We start from the raw sequence: 18,439 nt of genomic DNA on the forward strand, positions 1-18,439 counted from the left end.
TCCAGAGGCTACTCGAAGTCTCGAACCATACGCGTCGTAACCCTCGGACAGTGACCCGGCTCTCCAGGACCCTAGCCAATTCCTCCACCTTCCCCTCCCTCTTGATTAATTTCTTCTTCTTCTTCTTCTTCTTCTTCTTCTTCTTCCGTCTCGTTTTCTACTTCCGGTTGGTACCCTTTTCTCGGTTGGATTCGTGGAATCTGGAGGTCTTTGCACAGTATTCGGATCCCGTGATTGATCAATCGATCATTTCTTCGATTTCTGATGTTTAGGTTTTTCAATTCGTTGTGATGACCTGAGAGTTTGAATCTTTTGGGATTTTTTAACGATTTATTGGTGTTTGTTTTTTGGGGTAGGAGGAGGTGGCGTGATGAGGTGTCTCAGCTCTGTTATTTTGTTTATTTATGGTGACATAAGGGAATTCTTTTTATACTTTTCGTTGCTGATTTTTGGTTTTGTTGGAGGATTTGTTTAGTTTTTGATGTTTTTGGATGATCGCATGGCGACTCCTGGAAACAGTTCTGGCGATTTTTGTTCGTTTTTATTCTCAAGGATTTTGTCGACTAGGGTTTTGAGATCTGCCACTCTCTTCCGGTTTGTATGTGGTGCGTCTTCTCATTTCGGCGAGTAATAGGAAGCCCCCTAATGCGGTTTATGAATTATCTGTCTGAAGGTTGCATTTTTCTTTATATTGCTATATATTTATTAACCGATTCATTTTCCCCCGCTGTTTTTGCTTTTGCTTTTCATTTTAAGTCTGCGTCTAGCGTATTTAGACTGGCATTATCATCTTCTTATAATGAAATCAGAAAAAAGTGGTAACTTTGTGTTCTATTTGATCTCGGGAAGCTGGAATTAGTTGATGGTCGATCGTTCTCTGTTTCTTCGATGACATTTTATAGATCTTCTATGAGTGTTATATATTTCGGCGTGGGGGTTTTAACGCATCAAAAATTTGATTTTGAAGTATTATTATTTTGGACTTATCAGTTGATTGTAACTCTTCTGTAGGAGCTCAGTTGATATGGTTTCTGGGGGGCTGGGAAGCGGAAATTTAGAAGCGTGGTTTCAGAACCTCATGTTGTCTGCCGGTGGGGAAAAGTCAGGGGGGGAGGGAGCTGCTATGGCTGGTTGGAAGGATCTTCCCATGGAGTTGTTGCTGAGGATCATTTCGCTTCTGGATGATCGGACGGTGATTGTGGTTTCTGGTGTGTGTACTGGTTGGAGGGATGCATTGTGCTTTGGGCTTACAAATCTCTCTCTGTCATGGTAAAGGCTTAATCTTTTCTTAGTCTTAGCCTTTTCCACTCTTTATGCTTCTTTTTGTTTCCTTTTTTGGGCACTAGTTGTGTAACTTTCGGCCATTCTTTTGCTACTTGGGCCCTGCTGGATATGGAAGCTCCGTTTTCAGGCAGATGGTGCTCAAGCTGGGCCTTATTGAAGACGGTAGCTTTGTTGATAGGAAGATGGCGCTCAACTAATTCTCCTTTTTAAGTCATATACAGTTTTTACTATGAGATTATGTGATGAAGTCTAAATCTGAGAGGAAGAAGTGTAGTTGTGGTTTCCTTCGAGGGGAAGTCGGTCCCATGTGCAAGGTGTAATATTAAGTGTTTTGCTTGCTCCCTATATGTTCACCATCTACATTTATTATTGATTTCGAAATCTTATAGTCATAGCAAGAATCTGTGATGACACAATATTGGATCACTTTACTCTAAATGAAAGACAGCAATTCCATCGATGAATAAAAGAATCCCCATAATTCTCTAAACTTTATAAAACACTTGGTCCTTCTCTAGTAAGAAAGGAAAGAAAAGATTCTAGCCCTTATGTTCCCATATCTAGCCTTTCTTTCTGGCATGTTATCATTGTGCAGAAGATATACAATTCTTCCTTTTCTCATTTTTCCCCTTGCTTTTTTTTTTCTTGCATTCTTCCTGTTCAAAATGATCCGACATGATAAAATGACTGAAAGTGCTGGCTTATTTTGTAGATTAGAAGAGTAGTCATCTGGATAAAATTCCTTCTTTGAAATCCCCTTCCCCAACTGCATGCATGCATGTCCATTTGTTTGCTTAAAAGCATTAAGCATGGATAGAATGGAATTTTTGACCTCATTTATGTTATTTAGGAACCTCTCAAGAAGGTTGATATATGTTTCAGAGGGGAACCATGCTTACCAGTTCTGAAGCACATTGCAGTAAGAATACAATTTTTTTTCCTAATATACAATAATTGTTGTCATATAAAATTTCTTAAGAGGCAAGCAGCAAATACACGCGATGCTGTTCTAGTATCAAAAGTTCATTCATCCTTCTCTATTTTTTCCTGCCATACACCTTCACCCGCCTCAAGTTACATTACATCATTCTCAGGTCAACTTAGGGTCACTTTGTACTTGGTAACAATCTTTATGTAAATGGAATTTGTAAAGATATCAATCTATCTTTAGATTCTCTTTCATGAAATTTGGAAAGACATCAACCTATCTTTAGATTCTGTTTGCCGCAAAGTTGGTTCTTCTACCAATGTTGTTGCCTTCACTGTTGAACTTGTTAGCATGTTTCAAGTTTGATCTTTGACAATTTGTACAATTCCAAGGATCATATTTTTAGTTCACAAGGAACTATTGCTTGCAAATATTGGACCAATTATTATCTCATGTGTAATTATTGTTTTTTAAGATTAGACGGTATCTTTATACTGCTTCAAACAGTCATTTTAGATTTTCTCTTTCTTTTAGATGGCTGCCCTGTTTCTTTGGACGCACATCTATCAGATACCTCCATTGTTTGAAGTTCTGCATAAAGTTTGAAAACAAAAGCATGCACTAATTTCTAATAATATTTAGCCAAGTTCTGCGTCATATCCACCTCAATGCTATGATCTTTGCACAACTGCACTCATTGTCTTCATGTTGTTTGTATTTAATCTTGTTGATGTGTGATAATCACAAGGTGGCTGTAGAAGCATATTGGCATAGCCTGCAATCAAGCTCAGTATGTAATTTTTTTAAAGAGTTATTATGTATCTTGATTACTTTTATGTGAAGAATGCCTAAAATTACAATTTGTGGTTTCACTATCGCATTGGGATTATTCTGATAGTAATTTATGATGACGTGAAAAGACTAATTTACCTTTCCTTCTGTTTTTGCATTTTTCTTAATTCAAATCATTTTATAAGTTGCAAATATGAGATTCCTAAATACTAGTTGCTCCACGGATGAATATTGTCAGAAGCTGTTATTCCTACATTATTCTTGATTTTTCTGGAAGTGTCTTATCACTGGATTGTATCTATAATGAAAAGAAATTCTGCTGAAAATGTTAAAAAATCATCTATTGTTTTATCCATGCTCAGTTTTACTTTCATTATGCAACTTGCATATTATTCTTGTTGATGATATCCCCATGATGTTTCCCAACAGCGAAAGTTGCCTATCTGATCAGTGAATTTAAGAAGAAGATACACACTTCCAGAGAACACATGTTTTTGGCTAGGAGTGATGCAATGATGACTATATTTTTATGAAATTTCTGCAGTATGTACATGCATATGTATAGAGTAATAAAAAGCCCCCATACCCCACTCTCCACCCCTCTCTGTCCACAATTAAAGGAAAAAAGAAAGAAGATGAAAAAGATAAAAATACCAAAATGGTTATCTGGTAATTGACAATTAGTTCTTTGCACAGCTATTAATGCAGTCCCTGTAATGTTTATTTCTGGAGAAATAGATACAACATGAAGTTAAATTAATTTTTCAGTATGTATGCATATGTTTTGCAAGTTCTCTCTTAAGATTTTTTTTAATGAATAATTCAGTTTCTTGTCTTAAATTGTAATACTTATGCCCTGTATGTACACTCCTCTGATGATGATTAGTCATTTGGGCGAATGGGATTGAGATTCCACTACTTGCAGGTGCACAAACAACATGAACAGTCTTGTGCAGTCACTAGCCCCCAAGTTTACAAAGCTGCAGGTTCTTACTCTGCGGCAGGATAGACCTCAACTTGAGGATATTGCTGTAGAGGCTGTTGCTAATTACTGCCATGATTTGCGGGATTTAGACCTTAGCAAAAGCTTTAGACTGACTGACTGCTCCTTGTATGCTTTAGCCCATGGATGTCCACGTCTTACCAAACTCAATATCAGTGGGTGCTCTGCTTTCAGTGATTCTGCCCTTGCATATCTGACTAGTTACTGTAGGAACTTGAAAAACTTAAATCTTTGCGGATGTGTGAGAGCTGCAACTGATAGAGCTTTACAGGTATTGAAGTCAAATGTTTTTTTTTGGGTTTTTTTTTGCCCTGGATCAATTCTTGCCTAATCTTCTGTAAAATTGGATGCAGGCTATTGCGTATAATTGCATTCAGTTGCAGACTTTGAATTTGGGTTGGTGTGAGGATATCAGTGATAATGGAGTGACCAGTTTGGCAGCAGGATGCCCTGATCTCAGGGCCTTGGACTTATGTGGCTGTGTCCTTATTACAGGTATTCAGATGCCAGATGCATGTATTGTTTTGAACTCAATAAATATTGATAAGGCTTTATTAACTGGAAATAATAATTATTCTAGATTTAGAGCATCCTAACTTCTGTAACTTCAGTAAGCAGTCTGCAACAGTTTTCTACTTTCCTATGTTGCATCGTTCATTGTAGTACTCTGCAGATTTCTTGTTTCTGTTACAATGTTTTTCACTATTTTACCCTCTTTTATTTCCCTATGTTTTCCTGTGCTATTCGCTTTTATGAGTAGTAGTAAAAATTCAATTTTACAGTGGCCTAGCTAAATTTATTTATTATAAATAATATTATAGTGAATATTTTTGGTAAATCTGGTCTACTTCATGGTTCAGACAAATAAGTGCTCAACAATTGTGACAGGACCAAAGCATGTGAGATTGGAATTTCTTCTGAACATTTCGAGTAGTTACTACTTTCCTGAGCTGTGTTTTACTTCTAATAGCCATGAGCCTCCTTCAGTGCTATTATATCTTTCACTGCATTGCCCCTCAGTATATTTACTTTTCTGTTTACATGCATTGACATGTTTTTTCTTTTGGTACAAGTGGAATTGGTACAAGTTCTATTTCAAGGTGGTCTAAATAGAAAATTTGTTATGGGGAATTTAATAAGCAATCACATTGTAAATTTTGCATGATAGAATGGTTGTTGACATGCTAGAATTCTACACTGATGGTATTGAAAAATAGTAAATGCTTAATAATTGCTGTGGAACCTAGAGACATGCCACCGGAATTTCTTGTGACCTCATGGAACTTGGAAGATTCAGAGAGTTTTTGCATTGGCTTTAAGGTTGTGTGTCTGTGCATGCTTGTGCACGTCTTCGTGGCCTGTAGTTTACTAGTGGTTGGTTTATTTGTAGTGAATTGTAGCTCCTATGTGTAAGCCAAGTATTGGCAGTGAATAGCCAATAGCAAGGTGTAAATATTATGATGGTTTTGGGTTAGGCTGAAACGGACTATTGTTTTCCATGCTAGACTGCCAATCACTGATGAGTGTCAATACCATGATGTTTTCAACCTTGTCTATGGTTATTGTAAGGACATACTTGAATGCAGATGTAAAATAGCTATAGAAGTCCTTTTTGCTCTTGATTTCTTGTAGTTTCATGAATATGAGTGCTGTAACTTTATGATGGTTTTAAGACAGTTCAGTATCCATAAAATAATGAGCTAGACATTGATTAGTTCTTTTTCCCCCATTTAAACTTGACTTCGATCTTATTGGAAATCTGTAAATCTATAAAGGCCTAGTTCGATTATAAGGCAAAAGTTAGAGAACTCCAGAGTCATTGCCATGTTCTTTTGAAATGGTTTGGGCATCTATAAGGTAAGGCTCATTGAAGAGCCAAAATTTGTTTCTTGATCATTGATTTCCTAGTAAAACAACATCCTTGTAGTAGATTTATGCTCCTCTTTTGTCAAGTATTTTACTTTTATTTGTTGTTACTCCTTTCTACTTTAGTTTTCTCCTCTTCTTTGCTTCGGTACATACAGAAGCAGCAGCAGAATGTCGTGATCTCAATCTGCTGCAAATTCTTGAATACAAAAAATATCACAGTAGTAAGCTCTTTCATGTTACTCTCTTCTATTGTTATTTCTCTTGTATTCAGATCACTATTACAGAACTTGAACATCTGTTATCATAGTTTTATCTTTCTTTATCGCTTCTCCTTCATTACTCGGGTTCTTCTAGTCATTCTTTTTTCTTATTTCTAATACGGACCAGCTACCATGGTCAAAGAAACCACAATGAGAAGTTTTACCGTTACTTCATAGCTGCCTGCTCATTTTTCCTTCTATATCTAGATTCTCACCCAGTTACCACCTTCCCAGAAATTTCAATTTTTTTCAGATATTAGGCGACAAGATTGAGTTGCACATATAAAATTGTCAATCATGTTCATGAATAATATCAGCCATTGGAATAGCATTAAAGATCTTTTGCTCTAATGCCATATTGATGTAAAAAGAGTAAAGGACTTCACATAATAGTACATGGCATGTCCAATAACACAAAATCTGTGTACATTTTGATGTAGTCACATAACGCCATATAAGTTTGTAGGAAATCTTATTTTGATTAGAAATATGTGTAGATGTAGGTATAAAAGAGACAAATGCTTGAAACTTCGAAGCAATATTTTTGTTCTTCGCAGCTACCTCTAAACTTTTCAAACCCTACCTTGCTTATATAAGAGAGAGAAAGAGAGAGAGAGAGAGAGAGAGAGAGAGAGAGAGAGAGAAGTAAATTCTTCCCATCGGCTTGTTGATTTTTCTGTTACCAAGTTGTGTGAGTGGTATAAGAAAATAGAACTTCACGTAAAGATGCTTGTGGAAACACTAGTCGTTAGGGCTGTTGAATGAGCAAGCTGTTGATGAGTAGCTCATGTTCAGCTGAAATTTGAGCTTGCAATGAGTTCACTCGATTATTGAATGAGCAAAACATGAGCCAGCTATTTCAGCTTGAAACATAACGAACCAGGCATGAGATATAGCTCAAAATAAGTAAATAAAATTTATTATAAGAAATAAAATTTATTATAAGTATACAGTGCCAATTTGTTCTTTATCTATGAAACTGTTCCTTTAATCTTATAATTATTTTTGATTAAAGATTTGGTGGCCACCTCTCTGAATTCTCCCTTAAATCGATGACAACAGCTGAACGTAGTTGAGGGAAAAGAGTTAAATCATCTTGTTCCCAGCCTTTAGATAAGCGGCTGAAATGAGGCTTGGGCTTTGAGGTAATTAAAGCAGACCGACCTGCCATGATTTCTAAGTGAGTGGGCCCCTTCTTGACTATGACAATTTCTTTGTATGGCCAGACGGCCACCCTCCTCCACCACACCCCTGCTGGCCACTCAACCTTTGCTGTGGGGCTCAACCCTTTGGCCCATTCCTTTTTCAAGCCTGACCAAGCTAAGCTCAAGCTTGCTCTATATCTACCTAGCCAAGATCGAGCTAGGCACAAGCTATTTGAACCAAGCTGAGGTAGGTCCGGTGGTGTGGACACCAGTGCCAGATCAGCCGGTCGCCACAGGATCCAGCCAGCTTAGCAGGTCCCAGCCGATTCAGCCAGCTTGATTTTATTCTAGATTGATTTATTTTAGTTGGATTTATTTTATGTTGATTGGGCTTATTTGCATATTGTCTTTTGAGTTTATTTGCATATCGTCATTTTAGGGCCTTTTGGGATTGTTTTATTTGTAGGGGTCTATTTGTTATTTTATGACTCTATATATATGGGTCCACCTTCATGTTTAGGATTTTGATGAATGATGAATGAAAATTAGCCCTCTTTCTTTCAGAAGCTCTGGTGTGAAGCCATGACGAGAACTAGGTTAAAGGCTTGGTTCTTCTTCCTCCCCCTCCTCTTCTCCTCCTCTTCTTCTTCCCCTTCCTCTTCTTTCCTTTTCCCTCTCCTTCCTGCAGTTATCCTGTATCAGCTTTGGTATTAGAGCATCCGGTTTTGCCTCTGTTGCCAAAACCCTCTTCTTTTCTAGGCTGTTGTGGGTCAGGCTACAAAAAAACTCTTCTGTTGCCTCCTTCCTCTCTCTCGGATCTCACACCAGAAAAAGGGGGAACAACCCCTTCGTTGGTTGGCCCTTCCCCGTCGCCGCGCCCACACCCACCGCTGCCACCATCCCTCAACCCCGCCACACCGCCTGCGCCTGCCGTCTCTTTGCCGTGCCGCCGCCCTCTCTTCCAGTTGGGAAGTGCCCCCCCGTCTTCCTGTCTAAGTGAAAAAAAAACCGAGTGACCCGATGCTGCACCGCCATCCTGTGCTGCTGCCACTGTCACCCGAAACTGATGAGAAGCACCGCTCCACATCCGGGCGCCCCTTGACCGTGGCTGTTTCATCGCCATCCGAGACCCACGTCCGGCTGTTACCACGCTCTGCGATCCAAGGAAACATGTAGCAACTTCTCCTCAACGCCCCACGAAGGAGCCGGATCAGAGGCGGGCTACCGGAGCAGATTCCCAGCTAACCCGAATTCGGTCGGGTTTAAACAAAAAAAAAGAGCAGGTGACTGCACGTGCTTGTTGAGAAAAAAAAGGAAAAAAAAAGAAAAAAAAGACAAAAAAATACCTGGTTCCTCTTCTACTTTCCGTGGCCTCCTCTTCGCCGCGTCTCGCCGCCCTTGAAGCGCCGCGCCACCCTAGCCGCCGCTGCTGTCGCCCCCTCCGGCCTTGCCGCCCTCGCCGCCGCTGCCACCCGCCGCCACTTCCTCTTCCCTTGCTGCCGCCCGAGCCCCCACCATCCTTCGTCTCCTCTGCTGCCGCCGCACCATCTCCACCGCCGCTGAGCTCCACCGCAGCGCCGCCCTGCCCGTCCGCCATCTTCCCTCCCCTCGCAGGCCCCTCCTCGCCTTCCATTGCACCCCACCGTTCCTCCACCCTCTCGGATCACCCCCGCCCAAAAACAGAAACCCACTTCACCACAGCTCACCCTTCCCTCTCACGGGCCGATCCTTTCAACCGGCGGTTTTTTTTTTTCATTTATTTTTCCATTTCATCCTGCCCGTTTCACAGGCCCAAGTCCACGCGCCTCGCCCCTACACAGGCCCGATCCACCACCTCTCCACCCCTTCTTCACATCAAAGGCCCAACATACCCCTCCATCAGGCATCAGGTCCAGCAGGCCTTTTTGCAACGGCCCACAACATCTCTTTTGTTCACAGGCCAATCAGACCACACCGGTTGCTGTGATTCGACCAGATTCGCGCTATCTGACGAGTCGACTTACCGTACTTTGATTGTCGCCCCAGCCCAGGTCAGGCTTCTTCCCTTACTGCAAATTTTATTTGTTTGTCTAAATTTAGAATTAATTTACTCTTCTGTGTTCTATTGATATTTTTTCCTGAAAATTCAACACATCCACTCCAAACAACACCAAAACCGTAGTAGTGGCCTATCTTTGCTATTAATTGTAAGGTACCTAATTTTTGGGAGTTCTTCGAGGCTATGTGCAGCCTTGCAACACTGAAAACTAGTACTATTTGACTGCAACTATTTATCTGGATTTATTACAAAACCAATTTCAATTGCTAGAGTTAGCTTCTGATTATATTGAGCATATACTTTGCAATTTCAAATTACTTTCATGCATTAAGTCTACTTAGAAACCTCTATAGTTGGTAGGATCATACATATCTTCATTCATTTTATGCATCTACGTAGTGGTCGTGTCGCATCTCATTCTGAGTCCTAACTAGACATGGATTCCAAAATTGAAGCTCTATTAAAAGCTATCCAAGACACTAATGCCCAAGTCCAAGCCAATAATGCCCATATTCATGACCTAACCACAATGTCCATCCAGGTTAATGCCCGACTTGATTCAATTGAGGCTTCACTTCAGAGGGTTATTGAATCCAAGGAAGCTAGTGCCTCCCATTTACTGGGTCTTGAAGGGGATGAAACCCTAGAACAAATTCTAGAACAACAAGACTCTGTTCGGCAGGATAACTTTGGTAATAGGTCTGTTTCAGATCATCATCATGCCTACCCTCGCCCTAGAGGACCCGGTCCCTTCCCTAATATTGATAAAGGTTACCGACATAACGTAGAGCCCAGAGAACCTCATGACCCTGATGAAGATGTAATGAGAGGCATTAGGGTTGAAGCCCCCACTTTTGAGGGTCGTCTTGACCCAAAAGTCTTCTCAGACTGGTTACACGAAATGGACCACTTCTTTGAGTGGTACAATTTGTCTGACAACAAGAAGGTCCGGTTTGCCAGAATGAAGCTCATTGGTCAAGCTAAGCTTTTCTGGAAAAACACGGAACAACTGTTAGCTAGAAGATATCAGTATGTAATAACTGATTGGGTAGAGATGAAAGAGAGACTTAAAGAAAAATACCTACTTCATAACTATCAGGACGATCTCCTTAACCGATGGAACACTAAGTTCACATTTGTAAGGCGCCCTGACACACGGAGCACTTCCACGGGCCCTAATTTCTTAGGGCCTAAATCTTCTGTAGGGTCCACTACTCCTAGGCCCGTTCCTACTGCCTATGTCCCAAGCCGAGACACTAACGACAAAGGAATGCTTGGTGAGCCTCCCATACCACATTCCAAAATTCGGTGTTACAAATGCCAAGGTTTTGGTCATGTTGCCTCCTAATGTGCTAACAAATCTTTCGTTATTGCTCAGCAAGAGCAGTTTGGTGACACAGATGACTTAGAGGAGCAAATCTATGAGCCAAACTTCGATGACATTCGGGATATTGAGGAAGAGTGTAATGACAACCCTGAAACCCTAGGATGCACCCACACTACACCTAGCTCGCTTGCACAGTCAGATAGCAAGTCTGATCAATCCACCATGAGTGTAGTTAGATATGCCCTCGCACAACCATCGAAACTGATGTTAGGATTTCTGAGCCTGCATATGCATTTACACAACACATTCATAAGTTGCATTAGGAAATCCATAAGGGCATTCATGTATGTACTGCTCAATATAAGATGCAAGTTGATTTTCATGCTAAAGAATTTCAAACTTAGGGTTACGTAATGATCCGTCTTAAGGAATTGCAGTCTCTTAGTATTGGACCATTCAGCGTGTTACACAAGGATGGCACTGACGCCTATGCCATTGACTTTCTATTTGATTTTGGTCATAGCCTTACTTTTAATATTGAAGATTTGGTTGCAATCTCTATTGACTCTTTTGCTGCCCGCTCTCCTGCACCCGATGTTTATCCTATTAATGATTCCATGCCATCTTCGTTTTCTTTTCTCCTCCATCGAGCACAAAAAGAGTATATTGATTCTATTTTAGCCGAGCAAATAGTTTTTGGCAGTGATGGAGGCATCCAGCGTTTTCTGGTTCGTTTGCGTGGACGACCAAAGTCTGGTTACACTTGGATCCAGCACGAGGAGATGCCGTCGATTGATCCGGACTTGTTGGAGTATTACCGGGGCTTTACCGAGCCGCTTTCGTCGAGATCAACTTCTTTCCACTTGGGGAGAGTTGCTGCGGACACCAGTGCCAGGTTAGCTGGTCGCCACAGGATCCAGCCAGCTCAGCGGGTCTCAGCCTGATTTTATTTTAGATTAATTTATTTTAGTTGGATTTATTTTATGTTGATTGGGTTTATTTGCATATTGTCATTTGGGTTTATTTGCATATTATCATTTTAGGGCCTTTTCGAGATTGTTTTATTTGTAGGGGTCTATCTGTTATTTTGTGACCCTATATATATAGGTCCACCTTCATGTTTAGGATTTTGATGAATGATGAATGAAAATTAGCCGTCTTTCTTTCTGAAGCCCTGATGTGAAGCCATGGTGAGAACCAGGTGAGAAGTCTCGTTCTTCTTCCTCCCCCTCCTCTTCTCCTCCTCTTCTTCTTCCCCCTCCTCTTCTTCCCTCTTCCCTCTCCCCTCTCCCCTCTCCTTCCTGCAGTTGTCCTGCATCATCCGGCTCCCTCATGTTGAGCTCATCTCCACCCCTACAAGTCCCTCGCTCCAGATATGCCAGTCCTTTGATGTATAAAACTACAAAATGACATTTTGATGAAGACTGGCACTTGCATGTTGCAAAACACTATCACTTTTGTTTCCCCTATTATGAGGTCCATCATTGTAATCACTGCTTTGTACACAAGCAGGGGTGATTGATGTGAGAAAAAAATAGATGAAAGGGATTTTGAGATATTACATGACCTGTTTGGATAAATAATGGATTGAGGCGAGCAATTGTACGGATATGGATATATACATGTATACATATATGCATGTATGTATACATAGATACATGTATGTATACACATATATATGATTTATATACGTATATGTATATGCATATGTATAGATATATATGTATATGTCTATATATATATATATGTGTGTGTGTGTGTGTGTGTGTGTGTATGTATCAATTTTAAAGTCAAAGTGATAGAAAGCAACATCAAATCTAAATTTTAGTCTTACAATCAGCATGGCTGACTTATGCTAGAGTCGGTTTCCTAAATTCAATCAATAAACATTTTTTTATTACAACAAAATAATGTTTGATAATCCCCTAACTAACTAATGATGTGGTTTTACTTTATTCGCCTGCTATCAACAGTGTTTTATTGCCTGCAAACAAATGTGAGCCAACTTTTTCAGCTTGGGCCATCTTAACGTATATCAACAACTAATTTACTTTCTTGTCAGCTTCATATTCTGGAATAAACAACAATTTGTTTCTCTAGGAAACTTGGCCCTGGATTTGATGCGTCTTAAAATTGGGATGAGTGGGAGTCATACATGGCGACTTGAGGATGTGCTTGATGCAGTTGAAGGGATAATCCTCATAGAAGAATCAAGTTGGAGAATTCATCAAGCATTAATAGATAGTTCATAGCATAGAGCAGCCATCATGACCCTATCTTTCTCTGTTACCCTGTTAGGTAGTTGAACTAACATCGCATGTTATAAGAAACAACGATCTGGACTTATGTGCACAATGAAATACACAATTCTTATGATCATGAATTTGCATGTTGGTCCGCCACTAATCAATTTGTTCATTTGCATCATCAATTCTGTCTTGTGCATCACAATTGATTCAAACAACACTGTTTCATACTGTTCTATTGTGCTCTTAATAAGTACAACGGTAGATTATGCTTGCAATGGACATTTGCAGTCTTGTCTTTCCATTTTGTGAAGCAAAGAGAGATTTACTATAGCCATAATCCAACCCTATAATTTATCCATTGGGCTTTCTTTGTTCACTGCAGATGAAAGTGTTATTGCATTAGCAAACGGTTGTCCACGACTGAGATCCTTGGGCTTGTATTATTGCCAGAACATCACTGACAGGGCTATGTATTCACTGGCAAATAGTCGTGTGAAGAGCAAGCGTGAGCTGCGGGGTCCTATGCAAAACAGCAGCGATGAGAAGGAAGGGCTTATGAAACTCAACATTAGTCAATGCACAGCCTTAACGCCTCCTGCTGTTCAGGCTGTTTGTGACTCATTCCCTGCACTCCATACCTGTCCTGAAAGGCATTCGCTTATCATCAGTGGGTGCCTCAACCTCACATCTGTGCACTGTGCTTGTGCCCTCCAAGCCCAACGCCCGAGTAGGGTGGCTCTATATCCCCATGCTTACTGAGCTGGTATGACTTGAAATGGCTTGAAAAAGATTCAAAGTTTGATCTTGAAAAACCACTTGTACATATATGTTAATATAATGTATCAGAACTGTTCTTAACCAGAAATTTCAGAATTGTAGACTCTGCAATGGATCTTAACTGCTTTGCATATCCTATGTTATTTCTGAACCATCCTTTATGAAGTGTTTTTGAGTATCATTAGTCAAGTGGTATCAGGAAATTTGTGCGCTTTTCTGTAGGTCTCATTTTCTGTGGATTGTCTGGTTGGTTCATTGATGCTTAATCCTTGCTTATTTCTTTGACTCCTTTTTTGAGTCCTAACATTCCCATTTCCACCCTGCTTGACCCAATTCGGATATTATCGATGGTGTGATCATGTATCTTCCGAATTCAACTCAAACAAAATGTTTCTCAAGCCTTGGCCATATTGGATCTTCTTGGTATGAAGTTTATGAGAATGAATTCTAATGCTGTCAGCCTCCTTGTGAAGATGGTTTTCAGAGTCCTATCTGTTCAACAGGGAAGTGAGCATGCTTGGATCGCTAACGATCTTGTATAGCGAGTCGGCATGCTGAGAATGGTGGCTTAAACACAGGGTTGTTTATATAGCTGCTGCTTCTCCAGAGCCAGTGGCCGCAAAGTCAAGGCCAGAGCATTGTTGAAGCTGCTTAGGGCCATGTGGATTGGGGACCAAGTGTGGTTCTGATTCTTTTATCTGCACTCTTTAGTAGCTGAATGACGTTCTGTTTGATAACCATAAGATTCACTGTCTTAATACCAGTTTTCAGTACTATTCTATTATAACGTTGATGTGTCCGGTACAGTATTACATATTGTTTTGGTACAGATATGGTACAGTCGTTATGTATTGATAACGACCGGTATGGCAAATGTTGATTGATATAGCATTAATCCAGTAAAATTGTAGATTGGCAACCTCTCCTGCTGCAGTGTTCTGATGCCCTATTTCTCTCGGTTTTAAGGAAGAGTCTTTTTGTCATATGTATCTAGGGTTTTGAATTTGTGTGGGTGCAAAAGCTGAAGAACTTATGAGATGGGCCAGTTGGTTCCAATGATGGGCATGTGTGCATAGATGAAGGGTTTAGTAGATAATGGTGCTCAAGATACAGTAGTTGATGAAAAGAGACAGTGGAGCCTGGAAAAATGGCCATGATACTGGTATAAGCTTTGTAGGACCCAGCCACACCAGCAGCTTCGCTCGTAGGGCTGGAAGGTGTGAGGGGAGACTTCCTTGCATCTCTCAACAAGGATGGAATCCCCTATGAATTTAAGCCAGGGATAACTAGGTAACGATGGTTATTTGGTCTCCTTGAATTTGGGTGATCGTCACTCTTCATCCCACCCCTATTTATGAAATGAGCAAAAATATTGTTTAATTTTTTCAAAAAAGTGAACCCAGCCAGAGATGGCTTCAACTTTACACCCGAACAAATTCAACGTACTGTCAGTTATACAATGATACAACCAAATATGACATGCAGATAAAAATTATTTATCCAAAAAAAAACTTATCCCAGCTTATCTTAGAATTAGATATACCCATAGATAATAACCATGACTAGCTAGATACTTTGGTCATGATAAAATACGCACATTTGTCAAGCCACATTCTTCAAGCCAAGTCTTACGAAGGGCAACCAACTCCAAGGTATCCACACTTCGGCTCTATGCACACGTCTTTTAGCAAGATTCGGGCATGGACTCCGAACTAGGGTTACCTAGGATAAAAAGATCATATGATTCTATATTTGTGGTGGTAAATCTATTTTTTAAGATGACTCACTTCATTCCATGCAAGATATCTACGTATAAGTTTCATTTTGCCTCTTTTTCAAAGAAAGTATCTTGCCTATATGGAGTCCTATCCGGCGGAGATGTCAAGGTCACCAGCCATTTTTGGAAGATACTACGAACTAGATAAGGTACTAAGCTACAATTTTGGAGCACCTTCCATCTACAAATTGATGGGTAGATAGAAGTGGTTAATAGAAGTTCAAGGATACCGATTTTGCATACAAACGACAGCATCAACTGTGCTATAGGCCGATCACCGTCAATAGCAGGACTTGACTCCATGTCAGCCACTAGACCTGATACCATTACCACTATCAGGCAGAGCTTGAATCAAAGGTGGGACTTCTCCCAGCGTATAAAGCAGATACATGAAGAAGGCATCAGAAAGATTGCAGGAATAGCGAAGTGTCTCGGGACCAAGCTCATCAATAGTCCAAGAATGTTCAATTCAAACGAAGACACACAAGGTCCTATGGACCTGAACATTCAAGAAATTGCAGGCAAAGCATCCTGGTTGGTCCTCATGGAATTATTGACCATGTAGGAGGAAATGCATATGTACTCTTGCTAGAAGATGCCTATTTTTCTTTAGCATATCTCTCGCCATATTTCCGAGGCCACGTACCCGGATGCTAAACAACCTCTTCATTCTGCATGGCTACCCTGTCTTGCTATCATTCTTTCAATGCTTCGAGCACGAGTCTCTTCTGCTATCTTTTTGCCATTACCGATGCTCTTGGTGAGGAAAAATTAAAACTATCGGAAGAAGCACTTGTCACCATGTATGGCTAATATATGTCCAAAGATAAGCTTGGCAGAAGCAAGCTAAGCATTAATTCCAATCGCTGAACCAAAACCTATGCCTCTTGAATTGGGTGCTATGAGATAAAAAAAAAAAAGAAATAAAATTCGCTATGAAAATAGTTTGGGTGTTAAGAATTTATAGAGTCGCATGTGCCTCTTTGTCGTCCCCAAGGAATAAATCAAAACCTTGATTACGATGCATAATTACAGGAATACAACAAATAAAAACTTCTATATCGTATTATTTTATAAGTTCTTCTTCTAAAGAAATACCGAGCCTTGTTTCGTTCTTTGCTCCTGATTTTTTTTAAAAAAGTGCCGGTCATTTAAAAAAAAACCCAATGTTAATAGATGGGAAATATATCATCTATCCGTTTTCTATCTCATCATGCAATTAGTGATGGAATAAATTTGGAAGAAAATACTAAGATCACAAGCGAATTAAACACCCTCCAAACCCACTCAATTGGGCTTCTCATCTAAACTCGGCCCCACATATCTCCTTAGCTCGGACGCTTTCCCTATTCCCTAATTGGGTTCTCTCGTTTGCATATTTCTAGCCTGATGTGGTTTGCACAGAAAGTTGTGGTGGTATCCTTCATGCGAAAGATGGATACATCTTCCTGCCATCGGATCATCCACCGCACATATCTCAAACAGCTCCGATCTCCATCACTCATCTGCCTGTATGGATCTCAAAGTGAAATTGGGATAGTCTGACGGTTGATGGGCACGTCATTAGTCGTCCTCATTCTTTTAACCCGCCGTATTAGACACACGGAAATGACAACCTTCGAGATGGCAACTTGTTACCCATCCAAATATACCTACCGCATTAGAGACGATGATGCAATAAATGATAATCGTCTATTTCCAAGAACCGTTTATTTTGGAGATGGCAACATGTTCCTCATCCAATTATGCAAGGCTCTCTGTTGTACAAAAATACTATCTATTTTAGAGATGGCGACATGTCACCCATCCAATTATGCAAGACTGTTTGTAGTGCAAAACATGGATCCAAACTCATCCATATATGGAATGTCATTACGAGTAATTGACTTCATATCGAAGGATTTTCTACGTTTAAAATTATGTTGTCTTTTGTTTGTAGATTGTTTGATTATTTTGTTTGTTAATTGCTTAAGTAGGTCGTAGAGGTTATCGTTGCTTGATGAATGATGTCTATTAAATTATGATTACAGATGGGGCGAAAAAAAAAATTTGCGGCATTGCCTATGCATTTTTTGTCTCATCATTGATGGAATAAATATGGAAGAAAATACTAAGATCACTAGTGAAATCAACCCTCTTGAAACCCACTCAATTGGGTTTCTCAAAACCCACTAAATTGGGGCATGCCCTAAAAAAGAAATATAGAGTGAGCTTTTTTTATTATATTTTTCTAATACTGAACATAAAGAAGAAATTTAAAAGTCAAAATTTTTTCTTATTAACAAAGCCTTCAATCCTATAATTAAAAAAAAAGTTTGGCATTTCCTTTCTTTCTCGTTTTCAAATATACTTTTTATTAGAGAATGCAAATACGTTGGGTCGGACTGGGTCATGTGTGATCCCAACCCAATATAGTTTTTTGTTCGGATTCTAATTTTAGACACAAACACAACCCAATAGAAAATCGGATTTGGTCAGGTTGGGTCTACGGTTACAATTTTTGATCTAATGGATCATTTGGGTCGAGTCGGATTGGGTTTATGCATAATCTGGATTCAATCTAAAAAATTTGGATCCTATATTGACCAAACCCAAAAAATTTGGATCCAGTTCGTGGTATACCCTATTTTCATCCAAAATTATTATTACAATGATGAGTAACACCACTCGACAGTACTGACCCAGCAGCAGAAACAAAAAAAAGCCTTGAGCTTTGGAGGGCCAAGATAGGGCCAGCCCAACCCTTAGGCGGCCCAAGGCCCCAGCCCAAAGGCCAACGCCCACCGCAGTCTAACCACTAGTCTGCTCGTCCTCGACCTTTATTTGCTCCGCCCCAGTTCTCGCGATCTAGGGTTTCTGCGAGACTGCCGGATTTCGAGGTATTCTTCGCTCTATCTTGCTTCCCCGATCTCAAGATCGGCGCTCCAAGCTCGGGTTTTTTGCTCTGATGTTCTTTGTTGGGGGAAAAGGCTAGGGTTTTGATTTGATTT

General features: G+C 40.1%; 1 protein-coding gene across 8 annotated transcripts; it reads left to right on the forward strand.

Moving 5' to 3' along the window:
* Positions 1-13,863, forward strand: LOC103718718 (F-box protein SKP2A-like). 8 transcript variants are annotated; one of them, XM_039128313.1, is made up of 6 exons: positions 1-272; positions 1,012-1,269; positions 3,930-4,278; positions 4,361-4,502; positions 11,340-11,578; positions 13,278-13,861. In XM_039128313.1, the coding sequence occupies exons 1-6, from the start codon at positions 265-267 to the stop codon at positions 13,296-13,298; spliced, it is 1,017 nt and encodes a 338-aa protein (XP_038984241.1). In that variant the 5' UTR covers positions 1-264; the 3' UTR covers positions 13,299-13,861. The 8 variants fall into 8 exon arrangements, with proteins under 8 accessions (XP_038984241.1, XP_026664928.2, XP_038984239.1 ...); XM_026809127.2 differs by having other exon boundaries at positions 2-673; positions 11,350-11,541; positions 13,278-13,863; XM_039128311.1 differs by having other exon boundaries at positions 2-272; positions 11,350-11,541; positions 13,278-13,863.
* Positions 13,864-18,439: the final 4,576 nt, after the last annotated feature.

This window comes from Phoenix dactylifera, chromosome 7 (assembly GCF_009389715.1).
Source record: "Phoenix dactylifera cultivar Barhee BC4 chromosome 7, palm_55x_up_171113_PBpolish2nd_filt_p, whole genome shotgun sequence".
Classification (NCBI taxonomy): domain Eukaryota; kingdom Viridiplantae; phylum Streptophyta; class Magnoliopsida; order Arecales; family Arecaceae; genus Phoenix; species Phoenix dactylifera.